Source organism: Mustela nigripes, chromosome 7 (genome assembly GCF_022355385.1).
Source record: "Mustela nigripes isolate SB6536 chromosome 7, MUSNIG.SB6536, whole genome shotgun sequence".
In the NCBI taxonomy this organism is placed as follows: Eukaryota; Metazoa; Chordata; class Mammalia; order Carnivora; family Mustelidae; genus Mustela; species Mustela nigripes.
The window spans coordinates 96,642,105-96,668,012 of NC_081563.1; the positions used below are offsets into that span (position 1 = coordinate 96,642,105).

Here is a 25,908-nt window from a genome sequence, read left to right on the forward strand (position 1 = left end):
TTCACACTAGGCACAGTTTGGGGGAGAGGAGAGAATTTGTTCACGGTGTTATCTTAATGTCCACATGCCCTATCAGCAATGCATGGGCTTTTATGATGGCTTGGCAGAGGAGTGCAGTGGTCACAAGATACATATTAGCAAAATTCCTCAACATTCCTTCCCTTTAGACTAACTCTGGTGTAAGCCCTCCTTATTTTGTGAAGCCCCCAGTGAGTCCACTATGGGATATGTTGTCTCTAAATTTGAATTTGAAACCCAAGACCAATGTCTGGTATACAGCAGACAGTTAATTATTCTGCAATAATTGACTGATTCACCCTTTCAAAGGGGAAGAAAAGGACTCTTGACTCTTGGGGAACTCAAACTTGGCACCTCAACAAATTAAAAAAAAAAAGTGAAATAATCAAATTTAAAACACACTGAAAGAAGATGTGTGCATTGTTGAGACCTCCCCCTATTGCTGAGACCACTGATTTCCTAATGGTTTTGCTATTTGAGAGACGGAGGAGCAAGATGCCTTCAGAGACTCTCCCTTTGGAGTCTAGAAACTCTGAAAGGCCTTTGGGCCAACTCTGGTTTTCATGGGAGCCCATCAATTGGTATTTTAAGATGAAAGGTGAGTATTGATTTCTTCAATCAAAGTTATAACCAAGGTGACAACAAGGTTATCAAGGTGATAACTGATTTCTTTGTCAGTTATCCTGTGGTAATCCTACACCAGGCTACTCTAGAAATACCCTCTTCCACTAACAAGACCCAGATATCAGGTCCACACTGACCACTGGATAGCTCCTGAGGTGAAGGCTGGATGCCATATTGAGTGGACTGGCCACAGACTACTTACAGCCCACAAAGGACACCGTCTGAGCCAGCTCCTACATTTACTGTTCATGAAATGTCTGCCAGTGGCCACACTGATTTCTCAAAAAAGGTCTCTTGGACACTAGTGGCCAGAAGTAATTTCTGTCAGACTTTAGTAGAAAAGACACTTTGTCATGTCAAATTCCAGACCACTACCTGATATGTCTAACTGGCAATTTCTGATCATGTGGTACTTTCTTGCCCCCTGAGAACGTGGTCATAAATGCTGGGGAAAGTATGGGTTAATTTAGAATGAAAGAAACAGTTTCCATGGGGTTCAGCAGCTGCAGCATGGAATGGCTCTGCATTATTTACAAGCTCCTCATCTCAATGGGATTTGGCAAAAAGATGAACCAGCAGGTTCACAGCCATGGTGCTTACATTTTGCCTTAGAGTATGGGAAACACCAGCAATATAATTCTTGAAACACACAGGAAGCCTCCCAGACTCTGGGGGAAAAGAACCTATGGAGTGGTGGTTTTAAAATATATCCACAAATTCTTTGAGACCCCTCCCTTCAAATGGTGACACAGACCCCCTGAGTGTGGGCTAGACTCACTTCTAATAAACAGAACAAGGCAGAAGTGACAGCGTGTGACTTGTGAGACCAGATTAGAAAAGGCACTTGTACCCTCTTGACTCACTTGCTCCCGTGCTGTGGAGACACTCAACCAGCCCTAAGGAGAGGCGCATATGCTGAGGAACCGAGGGCTCCAGCCAACAGCCAACATTAGCTGGCTAACGTTACCAACAGTAAGAGCAGGTCATTTTGCAGAATCAGTTAAGTTGATGACAACTACCCCAGCCAACCTCTTAACACTGTACAATCTCAAGGAAGAAAGGAAAACCCTGAGCTAGAACTCTCTGGTTATGTCCTCTTGGATGCCTGACTCAGAAACTCTAATTAGATAGCACATACTTGTAGTTTTAAGACTCTACATTTTGGGCTCATTTGTTACACAGCAGTAGGTGATGAATACGATATAAATAATGCAAGTCTGCAAGTATTCAGTCCATGGTTTTAGTTATCTCTTAACTAGGTCTGGTCCCATCTTTGTCACCCTACAGAGAAGCATGACTTAGTGAGTTCTACCTCCTTTCCTGTTAGGAAAGAGAGTGAAATCAGCCCCAAACTTGTTTGACAGATATTAAAGGAGGGTAAAGGGTTTGAGAGATTTCTCAAATTAAACACTTAAAGCTTTGATTCCATTACTGCATGGGGGTTTGAAGGGTCTTTGCTATTGCCATGGATCAGAACTTACAGTGCCGCACGCAGGTCTGAGGGAACTGAGGAGACTGTGATCATTGGCACTGATAGCCAGCCTGCTACCTGCTCTGCCTCCATTCCTTTTTTTTTTTTTACATTATCCTGTCATACTTGATGTAGGAAAGAGTTTTGGGAAAGAAAACCGAGAAGGCATGTTACTTACTTCATGATGACGATATAGATGAGATACATCAGCACGAGGACTAAAGACTCCCACCTGTGTAAAACCAAGAATGGCTAGTTAAAGAAAGTCATCACAGGCAGATGTGCAACACACCAGCCAATCTTGAAACATCCATGCCACATGGAGGACAGTTACACCTGGCAAGCAGGGCGAGGAGAAGCCACATGTGCAGACGGGTTACAAGTATTTCCTGGTCTGTAGACCCAGCTTTCAATGGGATTGCTTTCATTCTCTACCTAAAAGGAAAATGCTCCTTCCCTTCCGTTATTCACTCACCAGAAAGTTCTGTGAGAGCACAAGTCTACCATAGTATTGCTGATTATAGGCCTGTATTTATAAACCCACCCACAGCTTAATCATTCACTAAAACTATTCAGATATATTTATAAAGAGCAAACTAGAGAAATGGACAGGGATGACCCAGGGATTGCTGGATAGGAGGAGACAGGCATACGGAGAGAGGGGGGGGAGGGGGAAGAGAGAAAGGGATGGAGAAGGAGGGAAGGAGGAGGTTGGGAGAGGAGGGGAGGGGAAGGAAGGGAGAGGAGGGCCGGAAGAAGAGGGAGGGAGAGAGAGGGAGAGAGGCAGAAGGGGGGAGAAAGAGGGAGAGGGAGAGGGAGGAAGATGGAGGGGGAGGGAGAAAGTGAGGCAGGAGGAGGGAGAAAGGGTGGGGGAAGGGGGAGGGAAGGAGGGAGAAAGGACACCTGGGCCGGGAAAGGGCAGCAGAAAGGATAAGACTGGACAACTGGAAAATGGTCAGGAGAAAGTGAAAAACCCAATGGAATGTACCTTGAGGTTCTGATAATTTGAATACTTCTATTTTATTCATTTGAGTAACTTCCAGCTTCAAAACCAAGGAATTTGATTTCTAAGTTCCCCTTTTAGCTGTAGAATTGAGGGAATAATTCTGATTTTGTGAAAAGGTTACTGGTGAATGGTCTATGAAGAAATTCGGGATTATGCCTTCCTTTTCTGTTTTTTTTCTCAAATTCTATGTCTAAAAACTGGCCCTTGGGTAAGTATGTGGTCAGATTCAAAAAGGCCACACACAACAGTTTTTGTTGTAGTGGTGTTTATGACCCCAAAGTGCTGGAAAACAGAGAGACAGTTGTAGAGGGGAGGCTGGGTCCACCTGTCGCAGTAAGTCCATCCTACACATTGGTTCCAAATCACTATGCAAACTGTGTATGTGTATCTGGTATAGAATGTGCTCTTGGGGCTACCAAGAGAAGAAAGTCAAGGGGTTCAAATCTCTCTACCTTCCACCACATTTCTCAGCTCCTCTCTCAGCAAACCTTCTCAAAGCCTCACATGCCCTGCACCGTAGGAGCTCCCACTCACTGGACAATTCCTTGAGTCTAATATCCACAGTCGTCCGTCCCCTGACACACTGGTCCAGGGCACCAGCCACCTCCATCTGCACGTGCCCAGGGACGGTTCTCTGCCACCCTGTTCAAAGTCCCTGCAGCTGACCACCTGTCCTCATGCATGCAACAGTCTCTTCTCACTTCTGAGAGGCCACACGGCTGGTTTTCCTCTTGTCATCCCCCTAACTTCTCCTTCCCTCCACCTCCCCCACTGCCTCAGGTGAACCTCGAAATATGGGACTCTCTTCTCCTTTTACCTACACGTTCTCCCTGGATGACATCATCTCATCCTCCTGCAGTAAACACCAGCTGACATCTCCACCCCACACCTCTCCTTGGTGCAGGTGCCTATACCCACAGTCAACACGGCTTCTCCATGTGGCATCTATGACGTCAGAGCAGAATCTGGAATTCCTACTTCTTGGCTTTATGCTCCCTGGGCTTTGCCACCTCAATCAACTGGACCACTCCCTGCCTGGTCAAGCTCCAAATCTGGAAATCAGTTTGGAACCCTCCTTGACCCTTGCCTTACATGCCTCGGAACCCCGCGTCTGAGCTATTTCCTGAATTGTTGGCTTCAGCCCTCCCCACTGCTACCCTCCAGGCCACCCGAATAGCAGCCTCTATACTGGTATCTGCGAGGCTACTGGATCATATCATTCTTCTGTTTCAATCTCTCCAGCTGCTTCCCAACACACTTGAAAAGAGAAAACAAAAAGTACCTCCTGTCTGTAAAACCCAGTTCTTCTATTCCTCCAATTGTCTGTGCCCGGTCTGTGCTCCATCCCACTGGCCTCCCTTCATCTGCACACACCAGAAGCTTCTTCCCTTCTCCAAGGATCTTTGCACTCACTGCTCCCTCTGCTAAGGATAGTCTTCCCTTCACTCCTTGGCTGGTCCCTTTTATCCTGCAAATGCTGGGGGAAATGTCATCTCTTCCAAGAAGTCTTCCCTGCCTACTCCTACTTCTCTATTACAAGACCTTGAGTATGTTCTTTAAACTGCTGACCAGTCTGTGCTTCCCTTGTTTATTTATTCATTGCTTATTAATGCCTGTTTCAGGCAGTCACTTGACAACACTCCTCATTCTTGACCCCTACCTCAGCTATCTGGTTTCTCATTTTCCAGAGGCTTAGAGCAGATCCCCTGACAGCTGACTCCCCATCCCTCCCCAGCTGCCCACTATTCTCTTCTCCCCAGCACAGGGAAGCCCTCAGTTCATCTGCATAGGATGAGACTTCCCTTAAAATCCATTTTCAGTTGCAAGAGACCTTTTGAACATGGTCCTTATTGAAACCAGTGTATGTGTGGCATAAAGTTAATTGGGAAAAATGAGGCTTAGTCACAGTGTTCATTTTGAAGGCAGAGATTCTCGAGATCCAAAGGGATGCCATGTAACTTGGATGCATTTTAATAGACTCAGGAAGGGAAACAGACCCACATCAGTAAACTATTTCAGCTAGGCTGAATGAAGTCCAGCTCTTTGTAAATAGGTAGATAGATACTCTCTAATTCATCTAGAACTTTTTATTGTTTTTTTTTCCCCTCAAAACAAGCCCTTCCATTGCAATGTTCAAGTAAGATTCTGTTTTGTTACATTTTGGGGATGCCCGTGAGATGGGGGTTCTCTGCTTCTGCTGACCTTTCAGGTTTGCTTGGTTGGTACCCAGACTCAGGGCTTGCCCAGCACTTCCTCCATAGGAAATACACGAGGCTCTGTGAGGCCCTGACACTAGCTAGCTGCTGTCCTCTCTGCTTTGGGGCCTGAGTGTTTGATCCAGTCTTGGCTTCATGCTCCTCAGAGTCCCAGGGATTGCCCCCGCCCCTGCCCTGTGCTGTGAGTGTCTCCAAATGACCCCATGATTACATGTCAACTGTCTGCCTCCTCTCTAGTCCCAGAGAGCCCCGAAGTGAAGGCCGAGTTTGGTTTTGTGTTCTGTGTCTTGTTCTGGAACAAGGGAGCCTGGGATTCAGGAGGTGTCTAGGAAACAGGTGGAATTGGACAGATTCCAAATACAGACCTCTAAAGTCACATGGCTTTTGTCCCCCCCCTCCCCCACTTCTCCTGGAGCCGGTTCTCCGCCTGCCTCTCCTAACCACAACATCCACTGTCCTCCGAGGACCTGGTCTTGTGGCATGGTCTGGGTTTGTTCCTTCCCTTCCTGCAAACTTTCATTTGGAACCACCTTCAACTAGCCCCTGGTTCTCATGCCCAAGATTGTTCTTTCTTGTATTGGGAGGTTTACTCCCTGTTCCTCCCCATTCTCACCCAGAGGGCATGGTTCTGCTTTCTTAACTGGGGTCCAGAACACTCCATGCTGGTTCCAAGTGCCATACAGGTAGATATTCTCCAGGTCATGTTCCCAGGCCCTCTTTTCTCTCCCAAAGTTACAGCTTGAGGCTCAAAGAAGAAACAAGAACATCAACCTGGATCCTTTTGTTTTCTTGTCAGGCATTCAGACTCACTGAAGACATATTCCAAATTCTTTCTGGCAATATTTTGGGTCTTGCTGGGCTGTTATTATGGATTCAGGGTGAACATTCATCCTATCTGGTAAATCTCCATTGTTTTCTATTTTAAATGTCTTTAGGGGTAGTTATCTAACTGAAAAGCATCAAACATATATTCGCCTGCCTCTTGCTTGCTAACAAGAGTCTATGAGGTTGAGACAGCAAATGAGGACCCCTGGATCTGCAGGAAAGTGGACCCACTTCTAGGATAAATAATGATCTGTCTAGAGTTGTAATTCTATTCTACCTGGCCATTTATTGGTCAACGTAGACCCAGCTGGGACCAAAGAGGTACAAGGAGGAAAGGTGTTCTTCCTGCTTCCTTCTTCTTGTCTTCAATCCAAACTCAATGCCTGAGACAACAGCAGTCCTCTTGGGACCATGACGGAAAGGCCAAGAGAAATGCAGAGGCATCATACCACCAACAGCTAGGGTACTTGTTATGTAAGAAAAATAAACCACTGATTCTTTAACCCACTAGAGCTGGTTTTCCACTGTAAAAACCTTCTGCCTGCCATTTCTTGGCTGTTTGAGATCTGTTGCAGAATTCTGATAAAGGAGTGGTAGAGGCATTTAAGCTGTGGATGACGGGGAAGGGTTACCCCTATGTATTATACTCCACAAGGCTCCTTTAGTCCTATAGAGTACTCTTGTTTCAGAAGATACACAACTAAAATTAGTTTCCTTTTGAGGATTTGGGATGAACTGGTTACCTCCCTTGAGTCAGACATGATGGAGTTTTCTACAACAAGGAATGGAATTCACTGTTAAAGGCATTCATGAAGTATTGCTGTGTTCTAATTGCACAAGTTGAAGAATCTGACATTACAGGGAGAAATGAGAGAAGTCAGCACCTAGACACATCCTTTCAGCAAAACAAATGCTTGTTGTTGGTTGGGTATGAAAAATACCCAATATTTTTGGTGACAGCAAAAAATACCTTAAAGTTCAATATATTTTGCATTTAAATGAGGAGCTAAGTCCCAGAGCAGTTATGGTCCAGTAGCGCAGACTTTAATCTCTTGGCCTCACTCACATGGAGAATGTTCTCCATTAGCCCATCCACATAACAATAATTACGTAACAGGTCGGCAGTCTGCAAATGATGTCCTGGTGCCATGAAGCCTCCCCCTTGTTCTTCCCTGCAGCTACTCCTGTGCATGAGCTAGGATTCTAACCCAGCCCAGGCTGGAACCAAACATACTTGGGAATTTGCAAGTTATTCCTTCACGGCCTTCCTCTCTCTTTCTCCATGTGGAAGCCTCGGTGCTCATGCTGAGGGCCTGAGAACCTCAGGATCTGAGCCCTTCAGTGCAGGCCCAGGGTTCTAACCTCATATCATCCATAGGAGATCTGGCTTTTGGAATGCAGAGGAAACAGCCTCTCTCTTGCTTCACACTATCTGAAAGATCCTAAAAGACATTTTGAGGGTAAGGACTGAAATAGGCCTGCTTTCAAGGCAAGGCCAGGGAGGTAAAGAAAAGAGAGCTCTCGCTAGGAAAAACCAACAGTAATCCACCCATAGCTATAATTTCTTAAGGTTTTCTGTGCAAAAACAGCAGAAAAATTCCCGAGATCGAATGCGATCATAACTTATCTTTATGGCAGTGTTGTGAGCTAAGAGCAGCAACACTGAGCAACACTTAAGCACCTACTGTTTGGTAAGGTAGAGTGGGGGTCATGCTAAGTGTGCCATCATTTGGAGTGAGGATAGTTTTGCAAGTTTTCTTGTGCTGCACTCCATCCCCAAGAACATGGGAAGAAGATGTCACCACTCTGCTTGGAGACCTCGTCCAGAAGCAAATCCCATGAAGAGGCTCTTCCTGATCGCTGACCTGAGGTGCTCCCAGACATCTTAATCCCTTTTAGCCTACTGGTCTTGGCTTCTCAAAGAAGACCTTCTTATTTCTTATGCGTTGACCTAAAAATGGTGTGTCTTAAAGCACGTTCTCCTAGCAGTCTCCTTCCCTACCCCTCCTGGACAGAGGAAAGAGAGTTGGCAAAACTACACTTAACACCTTGGCACGGTGAATCACATTTACCATCAATGGGGCAAGCTCCTCTGCCATGCCCAAATTCTGAAAATCAGAGATCCTAAGACAAAGAGATGTCACTCCCACAAACGGCTACTGCTCATATGCCAAAAGCTCATTCTAAGCTTTAAATAATACCATAAAAGTTGGTCTGCTTACCTGGTTGGTATACTAGCTATGCTGTCACACTATCCCACAGATGCTATTTCATGTTTCTCTACATCCACAGATCAAATATTCGAGAATAACATAACAAGAATGCACAACGCACTCAATTTCTATTTCCATTCCAAACATAACTGACTTGCTCAAAACTCACCTGAGAAATGATGCATAGTTGGCCCAAATGTAAATGTTCTCATAGATGTAAACTGGCTAAAGCTTTGTTATCCATTAAAAAAAAAAAATCACTGATTTTTCAGAGATCTAAGATAGTCTTGAATGTCAGATAGAACTTTAATGGGTAAAAGACAACAGAAGTGCCTCCATCTCTGGTTCCTGAAACATACATGGTGTTTGGAATATGCCAACACAGTCTGCACAGGATCTGTAAGGACCAGGAAATGGCTGACTGCAGAAAGCCCCGTTAAATCACCCCCTCTCACCTGGATGACAAAGACAATGGGATATTAGCATCCCAAATGGGAGGGGATGGAGGAAGGTCTCTGCTCTGTGAAAGCTGATCTAATGTCTTTGTTGAGGTCCACAGAGGGGTTCCAAGGAGGGCTAGTTGTTCCAAGCTGCCAGGACATTCCCCTTTCTTTCCTCAACCCTGACTCTAGTCTTCAATATATATTCGCCTCCGCCATACAGCCAGGGGGAACTGGAAGGGAAAAGGAGGTACTTACCAGGAAACTTGTTCATCATAAATGAACTGTAAAACAAACAAACAAACAAACAAATAAATAAATAGGACAATTAGACATGCACACACATGTGCGCGCGCACTCGCGAGGTCTGCATGCACACGCATGCGCGTTGACCACCCACGAAGCCAGTTTGGCGGGAATCAGCCAGGGATAGGCCTGCAACACCGAGGATCTGCTGACCAACTTCCCTCTGTGCTGGTTCCGCTTCCTGCTAAAGTTAGCGGAAGGAGGTGTTGTTGGCAGGCTGGGGCGGCATGATGCGGAGGGGAGAAGCACTGGGTCATCCCTCCCTTTTAGCAACTTCTGTCCAGCGGTTGACAGACAGGGAAGCATGACCACCTTTTTTGTGCGGAGCACGAGGCGCTGTTGAATTTTAGATCCGGAAGGGGCTAGGGGAGCCTGGCAGGTGCTTCCGAACATCAGCAACTTGGGGTCCGCATGTAAGACGCTTGCACGTCTCCGGGCTCTCTACAGCGCCTTCCAGCTTTTAGGCAAGCTCTCGGACTTCTGTGTACTCAACGTTTTTCTTTTGGTTGACCTACTTTTTTGTTTGTTTCCTTAAAAGAGTTCATTTTCAAAGGAAACTCTGCATCACAACCAGAAGCAGAGATTCCGGTGGGCTTGCCGCCCTGTGCAAAGGGTGAGAAATCAGCGCAGAGATTACAAGCCCCAGGGGGCACCGCAGGCTGCCCCTGCCCTGGGCCACAAGGCCTGCCCGTGTTCGTTCCAAGGAGATTCCTGAGGGTCAGAGGTGGCTGGAAAGATGGACCAGTGCCAAACGGAGGTGTCCCCCCAAGATCAGCTAGGATCCAAAGGGAAAGCATATAGCAACGATTGAATTTGCTTAGGCCAGAGCCCAAATCACTTCTCACTTTGGGGGAAAGAGTGGTGTCACTCTGGCCCTTTGATTTACACGGGGAAAAGGAGCCATAGAGAACACGAGGAATTTTGGGTGTTCAAAGAGCTGAAGGTGTGCAATTAGCTGCAGAGTTGGTTCTAGAACTCAGACCTGGTTCTTAAGTCTTCTCTCCATGACACATTTCCTTCCCCGGAAGGTGCACTATTGAAAAGTGGAAGCTGAGGGCTGCTTCATTGCTCGCTCTTTCCACCTTCATGGGATATGACTGCTCAGGGTACCACCAACTCTGAGCGCTTTTTTTTCGGGGGCCTGTGGCCCTCCAAGGCAGACTCCAAGGCAGAAACCTCTGGGTGCAAGGGGTCTTTACTGCGTGGAGATGGTACACCCAACAGAAGACACGGGCATCACTTCAGTCCCGAGAGAGGATAATAAGCAGCATTTGTGAGACACACAGAGAAAACTGCACAGCCGAGCAGGTGCAGCTCCGAAGGCACCGGAAAGGACCTCTCTCCAATTATCCCGAAGGCGCAAAGAGAAGATGAGAACAAAGGGGCCCCACTTATTTGTAGCTCACACTTCCTGACAAGACACTGAAGAAGATGTTGGCTTCAGCAGCTTTGTGACTCTTGTGATCAGATTCAACAGGTTGACATTTGGATGAAAATGTCAAAGCGGAAAGGGAAGAGAATTAAAGAAATAAAGGAAACCATCCTGCAATCCAGTCTGGGTGGTCTGCAGTCCACCCCGGAAGGCATTCACAGATTCTTTTGTACCAACACTGGCTTAAAAAAAAAAAAAAAATCCATTGTCAAGAAATCAGGGAACAGAACAAATGATTTAAGTTGAAAAATGTTTCTATTAATTGAAGTTAATTTAGTATCAGTGCTGGAGCAATCAATGCTCGCCACTCAGGAGAGCACGAGATACTGGTAGAGTTTATTAAAGTGCCAATTTAATTTTCGTCTGAAAGACGAAAGGGAAGGCAGGTGATACTGCATAACAGAAAAGCAGCTTTCAGGAGGCCCTTATTCTGTGCCATCTGAGTGACTTGTGGGGGCACAGATCAATAGGTCTTTAACGATTATTTCAGTGATCATATTAATGGGGAAAAAGCAGCATTGTGCAAAGGATTTGCACAGCGGAATTGTGCAAAGGATCCCAAAATGAGAATGGGATTTACAGAGAACACAATACATCAGGGAGTAGTGAAGTCTGGACTAGATGCACAACTAAGGACATCATGAGCCTGATGTTAAGGTATCGGGGGTGGCCAGAGAGGTCGGGGGTGGGAATGGGGTTGAGGGAGGCAGACAAGGAGAGAGGCCGATGGTCTTGCTAGGTAGGGGTCTTAACAGATGGAGGTGATCTGGAAGCCTCCAGATAATTAAGCAGTGATACCCCCTCACTGACCACTCGTGGCCAGGAGCCCTCAGATGCCCGGTGCCTAATGAGCAAACACTGCCTAGGATTCATCTGACTTCTTTTAGAGGGCTTGGTGGAAAAATGAAAGGACTCAGAAAAAAGAACAGTATAACAGAGAAAAGGAATAGAAGCCAGGCCTTTAACCTACATGGAACAGGATTGTTTGTGGTAAGAAAGGAGGTGGATGGTGAGTTACGAATAACTCGGGACCTTGCTGGTGGCACCTGGATGAGGCTGGGCCAGGGACTATCCCCCACTCAGAAGACTGAACATGAGGAAATCGACACTGCTCACAGCATATTCCCTCTAGTTCCTGAACCACCCTGACAGAGTGCTGGAATTGCTCTGTCTGAAAAGTCATAAAATGACAAGGACAGGCGACTTTCTCACTTGATGCTGCTGATGGTTTCAGGGAATGGATCTGTTACTTTGCCAACAATTATCTTATTTCATTTTATTCTGTTTTATTTTATTTTATATTCTTAAGACAAATACTGCATACCCTTCTGTATTTCCATGTTCTATCTGTGGGTAAAATAAGATGAAACAACTACCTTACTAGGATAGAAAACCCCCTGAAATAATTTATAAAGAAATCGTGCCCCCACTTCCACTCGGTCACCACTAGGTGGTGCTCACGTCCTACCCGCTGCCTGTCCACTCCGCCAAGGCAGGGAGGGGGGTTGGAAGGAAGTCATTTCAAGGCTTCATTTAACCTCCTGGGAGGAGGGTAAACAACTCAAGACAGACGGCTTCCTAACGGAGTCTTCAGCTGTTTTGGAGGCAGGATGTGTTCTGAGTTGGGGACAGGCAGGTCCCTCAACTCATCCCACCACTCAAACCCTAGGACATGTGGCCTTTGAGGGACCTGCTGTGTGGCCTTCGGAACTGACTCACTCTTATCCCAGTTGGGTTTCTGAAAACAAATCTTGCTTGGGAAAGCAGCCCTTTGTGCTTTGCTGCTTGTGTTTGGGGCTGCCTCCCGTGAACACATGTGGGTGGTGCGAACCGGTATCTGAGCCCCAGATTTGCTGCACACAGCGGGTCAAGGGACCTGCTCTCTGACTCCAGTGTGGTTCATCCGAAGCTACCTCTGGCTTCGCCCTTAAGCTTTCCATGTGTTCCACAGACCAGCTAAATGTGAACATATATGAACAAATTTGAAAACAAAAAAAAAAACCAAAAAACAAAAACCCCAAACCACTTTTTTCCTTCAGGCCTCAGAGAAACAGTTGGGTACCATGGAAACCAGCTTTCAGCCCTGGTGTCTGCTCTAGAATTCTTCTGAGAGAGACAGGCTTACATCAGGCAGGTGAATCCCTGGATGACAGAGCATCCCAGGGAAATGGGACGGATGTGGCATGCTCAAAGCAGAAGAGCAGGGAAAACAAGGGCCAGGAATCGCCCAGGTGTGTGGACAGCAGACAGCCGGGCTGGCTTCTGAGCAGGGAGGCAGGTGGCTGTCCCCACATTGCATGTCAGTCCACGGAGCAGCTTACTTTAAGCCATAACCATGGAGCAGAAGCAGCCACACTGAAGAACTTAAATTTCCATCACTGGCGCCATTAGAATTTTAAACAGCAAAAGTAACAGGAGAAAATCAACACCACCAGTCTCTTTCAAGACACTAAAATCCTGAAAAATCTTCCCTCCCTAGCTGGAAATGGAAAATGCACCCCTCCCCCTCCTATTCTCACTCAACAGCATGGAGGATCCCTCAGGAGTTGTGCCCAAATGGGGACGGGGTTGCAGATGGCATTCCTTCTGAGGAGAGGAGTCCAATGGAATGCACTGGAAAGCTGCTGTTAAGCACCAATATAGTTTACACTTGAAAGTTTTTTTTTTTTAAATTTTAAAAGATTTTATTTATTTGACAGAGAAGACACAGTGAGAAAGGGAACACAAGCAGGAGGAGTGGGAGAGGGAGAAGCAGGCTCCCCACTGACCAGGGAGCCTGATCTGGGGCTCGATCCCAGAACCCTGGGATCATGACCTGAACCAAAGGCAGACACTTAATGACTGAGCCATTCAGGCGTCCCCACACTTGAAAGTTAAACGGGATTTTCGACCTCTGGGTCTCTAGCAGGCCTACAACAGCGGTGGGGGCTGCAGGAGGGTAGGAAGTAAGGACTTCTTCAAGGCAGGGCTTGAGCAGAGCTGGTCATCTCACGTAATTATGCAGAAGCAGGCTACGGAAGGAAGGAAAGCAGGTAATGGGATGGATTTAGGATACAAGGGAGGATAGGTGCCAAACCAAAAGGGCTCTGTTTGCTGAGCAGTGCAAAACCAAACACAGGCACATAACTGAAACTTCCAAGTCATTTTCCTTGTGAAAGAGAAGAGGGTCCTCTGTGCATCCCACAGTCTGACTGATCCATGTCCCTGCTCACAATAGGAGCACAAGGGAGACCCAACTTCCTGGTATACCCCAGGAGCCTTTAGAGCGCACCGTTCTTCCTCTCAGTGGCAGTGATAATGACACAGGCAACCCTTTGTATGACCATAGTTGATTTGTTTAAGGAACTTAAAAAAGTCTCACATTCATTCCCTCTGACAATCTTCTAGCCACCGTGGTCAGTTCTCGCTTTCCCAGAAGGAGAGCTGAGATGTAACAAGGGTACCATGAGTGTAAGAACCTCAGTGTTGCTGAACTGGAGAGAGGAGGCGACCTCCCCGCAAGAAGGGGTCCGAGAAGGGAGGACAGTAAGCCCGATGGGCAGGGCCCTGAGGCCAGCATGGAGGCAGGGGAAAACGACAGTCATCAGTCAACTAGTGTGAGATGTCTTTTCTCTCACAGATAGGGTGACAGAAGAAGATTCTGGATCATTTATGATCAGCTGTCTTAAGAAAAAAGGAATCAGGAGAGGGAAGGCAGGAGCTATTCCTTTCAGTCTAAGAATGTGAAGTAAGAGCAGCAGGCATGGCTCTCTAGTGGCTGACTGCAGAGCTGGTGAGGGAAAATCAGGATGATTTCAAAGATGAAGAGGCAGATTTTATTGGAGGGGGAAATCTGAACTCTTTGCCAGGGCTTAGGGAGTGGGAGAGGGTGGAGAAGTACCATCTTAGACACCTGCTCTGGCAAACCTGAGCTACTGCAACTCACTGACCCTAAGCAAATCCCTGAAAGTCTGGGGCCTCAGTTTTGCCATCTACAAAATGGGACTCATGCAATTAGCTAGCTTGCAGAGTCGTGAGTATTGAACTGGAAATTCTTCATGGACAGATCCAACGTAGTACTTGGTCCTGTAGGAAGTACTGGGTCTATGCAGGTTAAAACTCAGGGATGCCTGGGGCAACATGCATATATTTTCTCTGGATGGATCTGCCCTCTACAGCTGCACTCTCCAGTATGGTAGGCACTAGCCACATGAGGCTACATAAATTTCAATTATTCCTCATTTCCTGCATTTTCCAGAGCTCAATAGCCACATGTGCACACTGGCTACACCACTGGACAGTGCCACCCAGGCCATCTCCAGTGTTTGGATGAGCTGAGTTGTCTCTGTCCCCACAAAATCCCATCAAGAGGGGGGAACTGCAAGTAGCCCCCGGGGAGGAAGAGAGGGAAGTGTTACCTCGGAGGGGCCTTGCTGCTGTGCCCATGCTCAGGGGGCCCTGAGGGCCCCCAGCTGGTGCCAGTGGCCCACCTGGCCCCTCTCCAGGTAGGCAGCACTCCTGACTCTGGATCTGAGAGCCAGTTCAGCCATCCAGACCTGTCTCCAAGGCCTATTCACTTCCCCTAGGAGGTTTCCCTTCTCCTATTGCTCACAAACCCCATCTCAAAGCAGAGATGAAGAGTAAAAATAAAGTATTCCTTTTTGGGCAGCTGTTAGACTGAGGATGTAATGAATCATTTGCATTTATGTAAATTACATGATTATGTAAATTACAGTAACATTTCAATAAAAGAGGCTGTGGTGCCTGCTGGAATTTGGAGAAAGGGTAGGGCTAGGCAGAGCTGTCTGTGGTGGTGGACATTGGCTGGGGGTGAGTCAATCAAATGGGAGAGAAGAAGCAAGAGGGTCTGCAAGGCTGTGGAGACTATCTGCTGGGTAGACGCACGCAAGGTCATGCTCCAAAAACCCAGAAGGCTTTTGGGACCTCAAAGGTGACACTTGTCTTGCAGTGATAGTCTCGAATCATGGGGCGAGCCTGCTGGGCCACGTTCAGCTTCTCCAAGGTGTGAGGCTTTGCTGTATAAGACGTGGCCAGGGCAAAGCTGGGGGGCGGGGCGCCTAATGGGGCAGGAAGGGCAGAGAGACACACACTACCTGTTTTTGATATCATAACTGGTTTCGACAGTAACACGTTCCTAATTTCCTCCGCTTTCTCCCTGAAAGACAACATCAAACCCACCAGAAAATAGCACAGAGCTAAGGTATGTGAAACCCAACTGCCCAAGGGAACGAGTCCCTTATCTCTAAGTTAATGGTCTTAAGCTCTGTTGGTTTCCACGTGTTTGCCTTCTGGTGTCCTCTCCAGCTCAGACCGGCTGCAGACCCAGGTAATCCCGACTCTCTGTGCGCTCCTGGCCCAGCAACAGGAGCGTCCCTCCCATAACTGTCTCCCTGTTCTCTGGGTCCCCAGGCCCCATGGTTCATTCTTGGGGCTCCTCTGCCCGGGGCTGTAGGGTCTCTCACAGGGATGTACAAAGAAGCAACATCTGGTCCCACAAGGTGAATCTCATGCACCCGCTTCGTTAGGACTGTCCTGTGGGTGAACAAGATCTTTACCGCATCACCTCCGGAGACCTGCAACTCTGTCTTCTGAACAGTTCGGAACCATAAAAGGGCGAGAGGGTTAAAAAAGGACAACAACAAAACCCCTAATAGTTAAATTGTATGGATAGTTGGCAATTATTTGTGGCTAGGAGGAAGGCTTTTAAATACAGGAATTTTAAGTGTCCTGCCCCACTGCAGGGTCCTATAGAGAAGCCCAATATTCTATAAAGAAGGCCAGAAGAAAAGTGATTTTTTTTACCATGACATTTGGGGAAAACACAGAAAGAGGAGACTAGAACACCCTGACAAAAACAAACAGCAGCTGTGGTGAGTAGCAGCCTGGGGCTGGTCCATGGGACAGATCTGGGGCTGTTGAGAAATGCACTTTGCGAAATGCTGGACTTCTGTATAGAAGACTGTTCTCCTCATCCCGGTTTCAGGTCTCATTTGAAAATGATCCCGAGAATGAACAGCCGTCAGCAGTCCAGCCAAATAAGCAGTCATCATGCCTCGTGTTAGAGAAACTCAACATTTCCTCCGGAAGCTGTCATCGCCAGGCAGCAGGTGGACTATCCCCAGGAAGTGGTGTCTCATTGTATTTGCAGTTTAGTTTCCGGAAGTGAGTGTGGTGCATCAGAATCGTCTGAGGGGCAGGGCAGGTCCTGGCTGCAGTGGAAGTTCTTGGGTCCTGCCCCAGAGCTTACTGGATTAAGATTTCTGGGTTGCGCTCTTTCCATCAGCATGCTGGGTGTTTGCTGGGCGTAGAGAAGTTGGCGGGAACAGCGGTAAAAATAAGAAGAACCAAGACCAAACCCTAAGGACTCAAGCTTTTCTCTGCTATTGCTTCCTAACAGTGGAGAAATGTAATTTTTCTCAAAATCAGAAAACTCTAGTCTTGACATCTGGGCTGTAAATACACAATCCAAATTGCAGGGAATGGCAGAGAATTACTGGCTTTTGCATCTTGTTGCCATATGAAGGAAACACAGAGCTGCGGCAGCCAGGGTGTCCAGTGGGCTCAGCTCTGTGATTCATGGGCCACATGCTGGGTAGAGGACGGCTTTGCCCAAAGACCCCACTAGGGTGAGCGTCACCTGCAGCCCAAGGAAGCAAAGCTCTTTACTTCCTCACACATCATAACAGTTACATTAAAAAAAAAAAAAAAATCCTGGGCATATTCAGGTAAATCCGACTGAAGACAAGTTATTTCACCCAGAGTCCAGGAGGTGTCTGTGCTGAGAACAGAAAAAGAAGCCAGTGTGGGCAATTCACTGTTGGGGGTGGACATGCTGAGTCTCTGCTCCGGGGAAATCTCAGCTTTTGTTTTCCATCTCATAACCTCGTCTTTCTGGGAATGGTCATCTCTTTGCGAAATTCGGCAAAACAGAGAGTTGCATCTATTTATCGTGTCCGCAAGCCATGCCTTTTGAAACAGAAACTTTCAAGAACCAGAGCTAGCCAGAAGGGAGGGGACCACGATTAGGAGTCAGATGCCTTAACTCCCATTTCGGTGTGTTTCTGATTCGCCACCACCCTTCTTCTGGATGACTTGGCTAGCCAAGTGGGGGTTTGGATTTGTCCCCACAGGTGACAAGGAGGCACAAGACTCTTTGTAGAGCTACCAGTGGGACAGCTCTGAGGACTGACCAGGAAAGGAGGGAAGGGTGGGGGGGCAGTGATGCTTCTCATTGTCATACTGACCCGCGACAGGCCGTCAGTTCTGGCCAAAGACATAAAAACCCTCAACCCTCAACTATGAAGGGACACACTGGGGAGATTTTTACAAGATGAAAATCTAAAATGAAGTGAAATGGGTATGGTGGAATTGGGAAAAAGGTCCACTTAGTATCATCCACAGGTTGGATGGCTAGGAGAGAAATGGGGGTTGAAATACAGAAAGAGCGTCCAGTCTTGGGGAAGTCACAGTAAGTTTAGAGACACGTTGAGTTTGGGACAGGAAGATGTCCAGTAGAGAGGGGCTTCTCTATGACTGTACCTCAGAGAGATGCCATTGCCAAAAATACAGTGTAGAGGTGTTAGCACAAAGGTGGTAATGGCCATGGGCGATGTCCTGGGAGGACATCCAGAGAGGGGGAACTAAGGTCACTGGGGACCTGGGGATAGGGCACACTGACACCGAAGAGAGTTCCAGAAGAGCCCGTGAGAAAGTGAGAGGGAATGGTCAGGGGGTCCCAGGAAAACAGCAAAGGACTCTCTCTCATGGAATCAGGTAACCAGAGTCAACACTCCTGTTCTGCGCACCAAACTATCACACTGGGGTTCTGGCTGATCAAAGGAGCTGGAAGAAAGAGAAGCCACCTCCATGCATAGACATCTGTTTGCTTCTTTGTCACCAGAGACCCTGAACTTGCTCCATGCGGGGGAGCTGCACGTAATCCCAAGCAATGAAAAGGATGAGTTAAGAGTCAAATGGCAAGGGGACTCCGATGAGGGGTGTGTCACACACTTACCACGATGAGCGCCACCACAGACAGCGTGTAGTAAATTGAATCCCTCAGCAGGCACCAGGAGGAAAGAGCCACAACCTGAATGAAAAGAGAAGAAGACAGTAACAGTCAGGATATTCGACGGTGCAAAGGAGAAAGCATGGCTTCCGGTGGCTCTCACCAGTGATAAACCGGGAACACGACTTAGTATTTCTGTCTCCTGGGCTGACCCTAGTCAATCTGCCTGCAGGTATGAATTTATGGAAGGCCTTTGGGTGTATTAGTTTGGATCTTCTGAAAGACAAATTCCAAGAAGGGATTAAACCTGCAACAGTTTTATGAGGGGAAGGCACTCACGAGAGAAAACGGGGAGGCAGCCGGGGGGAAGGCAGGAGGGCCACCCAACCACGTTTTGGGTCTGACCCCTGTGAAGGAGAGAGGGTGGACATGCCCCCGGCTGCTGGGCAGCACAAGGAAGGCTCAGCAAAGCTGAATCAAAGACCCGTGTCTCCCAGGAACCCACCAGCCTTAGCATTCCTCATGAGAGGGGGATGAAGGAGCCGCCCACCCTGGGTCCTGGTCAAGGCTCTCATGTTTGCTGCAGCCTGGGCTCATGGAATGAACCCAGGGCTGGACAGCCGTTGCCCTTCACAAGGGGCCCGGGGAGCCGCCTCTCTCCCCTCTATTATATGCCTGTCCTTGTCGGCACCTGATTCCTGATTTGATCAGAATTTTTTAAAAACACTGATTTGCATATTTATCTGGAGAAAATGTTATTCTTAGCAGTTGGACTATGTCCCTTTAAGGATAGGATGGCTCAGCCATGATGAGGCCAGGAGACACACTGCTGGAGGCTATGACAGGCCTGGCCTGCTGTGTCCAGATGTCCTACAGAGGGAGGCCCCTGGATGAGACAAAGGCGGGCAATGGAGCCGGGCTGGGCCGTGGGGAGGAGAGGCTGCTGGGAAGGGGGGAACTGCAGATGCCAGGTTAAGATTCCTGTTCTGGAGGAAGAGTCATTTCTCCTTGGTAAGTCCTTCCAAATCACCTTTTGAGGGATACCTGTTATTTCTTTCTTTAATTTGTGGAGTGGGTCCACTTTGGCAGACTCTCACAAAGAAGGGTGGGGGAGTCGACAGAGAGGGGTGGGAAGTGCTTCCTGCCTGTCCCTCACAACTCCTTCCCACCTCCCTAGACAAGTGTCAAGCACCCCTCGGCCACAGGACCTGTCTAGCTGCCTTTGCCCTTGGCCTCGTAAGTGAAGAAGGACACAGCAAATATCAGCTGTTGGCTGGGCCAATGACAGCCACATGCTGCACTAAAGACAAAGGGAAAAAAGGATTCGGGGACAAGGCAACATTTGGAGTCTTTTCTCTCCCCGACAACTGTGTCAGTCTATAAAGAAAAGATCAGGCAAAGTCAAACCAGAAAAGGCTTTCTGGATTCAAATAACATGAAAGATAGGACTTAAATAGAACCATAAATGAGTAATGAGGTCTCCTTCCATGAACACATTCTTCCATTTGTTATAGGGACACTTAGGTATTTTTCTGTTGCTGATTTTGCCTTATTAGGTCTTGTGCTAGCAGATCCAAGTTACAGATGACCGGGTGGTCAAGAAGAGGGCTCGTGCCACAGAATCACTTTAGAACAAATGTAAAGTATTCGTTACCCTCTTATCATGCTCTCTCCTTGTAGTGTATGCTATTAGAATCCATGGTCATCTACGGAATAGCTTACGTTGGACTGGACCGTCCATTTTCCAGCAGGTCATAAAAGGTTGTGAATATTTATTCAGCATCAGATGGCTAGGAAAATGGACATAAAACATGTGGCAAATATCAATTCTGAACTGCCTTAAAAAAATCTCTTGGGCTTTTAGTTTAAGATAACAGACTAGATACATACCCATGACCTTTGCTCTTGTTACACCAAAATAATATAGTAGTAAAGTTTTTTTTTTTTTCCTTTTTAACAAGGTATAAACCCCCAAGGAAAAGAGAATTTCCCCCAAGGAAGAGGGCTTATCAAAGATTTTATTTATTTGTCCGAGAGGTGGGGAGAGAGAGAGAGAGTGAACACAAGCTGGGGGAGCAGCAGGCAGAGGGAGAAGCAGACTCCCCACTGAGCCAGGAGCCCGATGTGCGCCCAGTCCTAGGACACTGGGATCATAACCTGAGCAGAAGGCAGATGCTTAGCCAACGGAGCCACCCAAGCGTTCCAGATGCTGGAAAGCAGAAAAATGATGGAATACTCAGGTGGGCAAATCTCTAGACATTGGGGTGAAGGAGGGTCTGAAGCCAGGATAACTGAAAGAATATTTGAAAATATAACCCACAAATTATTTCCTTCACTTCAAGCAGACCAGTGACTATACCTCCCTCACTTTAAGAGAAACAGGAAACCTGGCACTTGAAGACAGAAGTTCCAGAAAATAGGAGAGAGAAAATAATTAAATAAATATTTTAAAAAAAATTCCCAGAAACTAAGGTTGTGCATTTTCTGAGTAGAATGGCCTCCTGAGTGTTCAGCACAATGGACCAAAAAAAAAAAAAAGATGTACACCGAAGCATATCATTATGAATTTTCAGAATCGTGGCACAAAGAAAAGAAAGGTCCTAGAAACCACCAGAAAGAGAAAAACGGGATTACATACAGAGGATCAAAACCAGAATGACATTTTATTTTTCAACAAAAGCACTGGGAACGAGAAGACAATGGAGTGACGCCTTTAAAATTAGAGAGGAAAATTATTTCAGCCTGAAATTCTGTGCCCTACCAAACTATTCATTAAGAGAGAAGAATAAAAACAAAAGTGTTATTGTCTCAAAACCTTTACTTCCTATGTATCTCTTCTCAAAAAGCTACTGGAAGACCACCAGTCTTGATGCTGGATACCTGAAGTCAACGTGATCTTGTGTGTCCAGTATACATCATCTAAAAAATGCAGTTGTGTCAAAAGAGAGGGAAATGGTGCTGGTGGACTGGAAAAAAGATCTTTCATAATAAGCTTTTTAGAACTGGTTGGCTCTCTAAGCTCTGTGCATATATAACTTAAATACAAATTAAAAAATAAGAAAGTATAGTACAAAGTATCCACTTTGATTTACTGCTGCAAGATACACCTTGCATTCAGCCTACAGGCCAACTCTGGATGAGTCGTCATTATTTTACTCTCCAAAACAGCTGTCAGTCATTGGACCATCATCAAATTTATCTTCACATTCACAGCCCACACCGGAGTGAAACCAATTTTTCTCTGTAGAAGCAATGAACCAGAAGACAAGTAAGAAGGAGTCAAACCAGAGGATAATTTCTTTCCACACCCTAGAGGGAATTAAAGCACCACTGATGAACCTGCGGGGTCTCTATTGAGAGCTGTGACATGACCTCCTGTCTGCCTCTACCTTACGCTTCTGTGACTGCCACTCATCCCAACAGCAAATATTTACCTGACGCTTTCTGCAAATCTGGGGATCCAGAAGGGTTATCTCATTCAATCCTGTCGTGACCTAATAAGGTGGGCACCGTCACCCTCGCTGGCCAGCAATCTGGCGGGAAGGGCTGGGATCTGAACCAGGAAGTCAGGGTCTCGAGCCCCAGCCCCCTCCTACTATGGCACAAAGACTCACTGCAGGCAGGGTTGAAAAGCAGACACCCGTTTGTGATTGCCTATCATGGAGGTCGTCTTTTCTCTACAACCTTAAGCCATTAGGCAGGTGTGTTGGAGATGGTAGCCAACGGAGGGAAAAATTGAAGGTAAGAGACAAAAAAAGAAAAAGAAAAAAAGAAAGAAAGAGAAAGAAAGAAAGAAAAGAAAGCAGTGACCACAGCTCAATTTAGAATATGTACTGCTTTACAGAGATTCAGGCCAAGGACCCCAAGCAGGAAAGTCTTAGCATAAGGACCGCAGATATGGATATGGTATGGATGTATTCCAGGAGGGAGAGAGTCCGTGAAATAAACTGGAAACTACTCTGTTTAGCTAGTTTAGTTAAAACAAACAAACACACACCAATATAAGCTCATTGCTTGGTGACTGAATGTTTCACTTTTCCACAAATTGGGGTGCGTGGGGTCTAAGGGGCTCCCTTTGCCTCTCGGTGAAGGGTGTTTTATCTCTAGAGGGGGTACAGCAACCATCGGATTCTGATCCTGAACACATTTATTGGCAGAGAGAGATATATTAGCACGTCTTCATCAAAATGGGAGCCTCTTTGTCATCTGCTGTCAGGTGTTACCCAGCTTGGGTGGCGGGGGGCACTTATGGGAGGACAGTACCTCCTTAGCGCTTTGCAAAGTGGCTGCAAGGAAGGCCAAGAAGTCACTCTAGCGAAGAGACCAGAACAGGGCTCCTGGGAGGACACCAACAGTGAGGAATCCTCCCCTTGACCTCATTAATCAATAATGCAGATTGGTACAGATTACAGAAGGCCATCGCTGGCAAACTCCCCCCATAAATTAAAGGCAGACACTCTACTTGCTGCCTAGCTCTAGGAATCCCTCCCAACTGAAATTTCAGCTTGATATTTCTTGATCATCTTTTCTATTTCTGGAGTGCATTTCACACTTTTTCTATTAAATATGCAACTTTAGTTTCCTTTTTATGATTTCATTTAGTTTCAGAGTGGCATAATGCTAAAAAACCACCCTTCTAAAACAAAAAAACACATTCTCCTTTATTCAAATGTTGACTGATAATCTTCTGGAATTCTGGCTCCTTCTAGGAGGTTAAAAGTAATTGTTTATGATAAAATGGTATGTTTTCTGTATATTTCTGGATATATATTGCAAATCTATATACAGCTATATATACATGTGATAATATACACACATAGTATATATGTAGATACACAGTGTAAATATACATAATATAATGTAATACATATAATGTTTTTTCTCAATGAACAGTAGAATTTGACAATGCAGACACATTTTAAAAGACACACATACCCTTGACTTGCAAGCACTTTGCCTTTTTGAAAAACTATTGAAGCAGTCAGAACAGCATAATGGTTACATGACATAAAACATACAACTATCATCTCAGAAATGCTGTGATTTCACACAGATTTCACGGAAAAGGGATTTGAAAAATCATAACATGAGCTTTGTTCCAAGCTTTTGAGCTGACACAATTTCTACAGCCAATTCTTATCTCAGGAAAGGCAGCCACACGACGTAGAGCAGGGATGGGGCTCTGGGGCATTCCCCACCCAATGTGAGCTCGGTCAGCGGTACCGAGAATGGGTCTTCCTCCCATGGGGAAGGCGTGGCGCTGCTCTCTGTGTATTGTTCGAGGACACTTTTTAAATCCTTTGATCCTGGGAAAAACCCCTTTTATATAAAAGGCTCCTGCCTTCTGGTTTATTGTCAGAAAAGGACCCTAACAAGCAGGCCATGTAAAAAAGACCATGCTTCTGCAAAATACAGTGAACCTTCACTTATTAATCTTCGCAAACATGAAAACGAATTTATATGTTTAATTTTATTTTATTTTTCTAAGAAATCTCATTTTGAGATGTATGTGGGCAAAGCAAATGACAAGTAAATAAGCTGCTATTGGAGATAGATTTAAATGAAAAATGAGGCCGCACCAGGAGTGCGGACACGTGGTTATCTCTCAAACACCCGTTCTTCGTTGATTGTACTGAACAGTAACCACGGGTGTTCATCATGACCTGTAGCGCCCAGGACTCTGGAGTGCCTTCTCAATCATGCAAAACATTACGTGCAGTCGTGAAATGCAAGTTATTGCCTGGTAGGTCTTCAAAATATGGTAGCTCTGACTGTGCTCACACCCATCTGAATTCACAAGGGGTCAGCTAGCTCTGCCTTAGGGAAGGAAATCCCAGACTTGTGGCCACAGGACTGTGGCCTGCTGTGTTCCTGGAGTCCTCTGCCCATGCTTGGACAAGGTGTAGAGTCTGCATTTACCACTGCCTCTGGCAGCACTAGGTACCAGCACCAGGTAGGAGTTGGTTGAATACATGTAGGGTACTGAGATTAATGTCATGTCACTGGATATGTGAGCTTGGCTCCACCCAGAAATAGAGCCCAAGGCAAGGATCTGAGTGCACCAAGGTTATTTGGGAGGTGGTTCTAGGAAGCAGTGCTGGGGTCTGGGGGAAGAGAGGCAGGTAATGGAAGGAATACAAGGAGCAAGTTACAGCAGGTACCTCTGGGGTACAATCCTGATTCCTGCTAGACAGTTCTGGGAGACCAGGGAGAATGTGCCTCTCCCCTTGTCTCACCCAAGGGGAGAGGGGGCTGGGGTATTTATCCACCCGCTCCCATCAGTCACTGGTTGAAGACCCAGCACCCAGGGTCCAGCACCCAGGTCTGCTGATCCCTGACACTCCCTGCCCCAGGGCAGTGACCAAGGAGAGCCTTCAGAAGGAGAAATGCAGGTATGGTGGTGCAGGTGGAAGTCAGGGTGGTGGGAACTGAGATGGGGAAGTGCAGGGGATTATGGAGCACCAGCAGTGTCTCCTGTACCCAAAACATAGATTTATACACAGCAATCCAATAATCAGAGTAAGCATTTTCTCCCACATGCACGCACGCACTTACACACATACACACACAGTTGTGTTTTTTAAAAATATGTTATTTACTTATTTGAGAGAGAGAGAGAGGAGAGAGAGAGAAAACACTAGTAGGAGGAGGGTCAGAGGCAGAGGGAGAAGCAGACTCCTGACTGAGTGCAGAGCCGACGTGTGGTCTAATTCCAGCACCCGAAAATCAAGACCTGAACTGATGTCGGACGCTCAGCCAGCGGAGCCACCCAGGCGCCCTGTACATACAGTTTTGTAAGCTTAAAAATACAACCCAATCCCATTTACATAAGATTTGAAAGCAGAACATACTAACTTATGCTGCTTTTTAAAAAGTTTATATATATATATTTATATATATAATATATATATATTTATATATATATATTTAAATGTATTTATTTTTAAGTAATTTCTATTCACCACCCTAGAGATCAAGAGTTGCATGCTCTACTGACTGAGCCAGACAGGCATCCCAAACTTATGCTGTTTTAAATCTGGAATGGTGTTCCCCATGGGCCAGGAATAGAGTTGGAAAGGGCACAAGGGGCTCCTGCAGGGCAGGACTGTTCTCTTTCTTGATCAGGGTACTGATTACTGCATGTGCTTAGTTGTGAAAAGTCACTGACCCGTACAGATGATATGTGCACTTTCCTGAATGCATGTGGTCCCCCAATAAAAATGCTACCTGAACAAAAGAAAAATGCAATTGCTGTGTTGGTTGTCAATTACATATTAATTTTAATAGTAGCTACTTCCTCACATTGAGAGTTGGCTTAGGAGTGAAGTTGCCAGATAAGATATAGAACA

At 46.4% G+C, this 25,908-nt stretch overlaps 1 protein-coding gene across 1 annotated transcript in view; it reads right to left on the bottom strand.

Annotated features, from left to right (window-relative positions):
* The window catches only part of SLC24A3 (solute carrier family 24 member 3), a 483,820-nt gene that overhangs the window by 43,434 nt on the left and 414,478 nt on the right, over positions 1–25,908 (bottom strand). The window contains exons 7-9 of the mRNA XM_059406468.1: positions 18,566–18,640; positions 9,072–9,097; positions 2,292–2,345 (exon numbers count right to left, since the gene is read on the bottom strand). Coding sequence (XP_059262451.1) covers positions 2,292–2,345; positions 9,072–9,097; positions 18,566–18,640 — 155 coding nt within the window. The remainder of the gene's footprint in view (positions 1–2,291; positions 2,346–9,071; positions 9,098–18,565; positions 18,641–25,908) is intronic.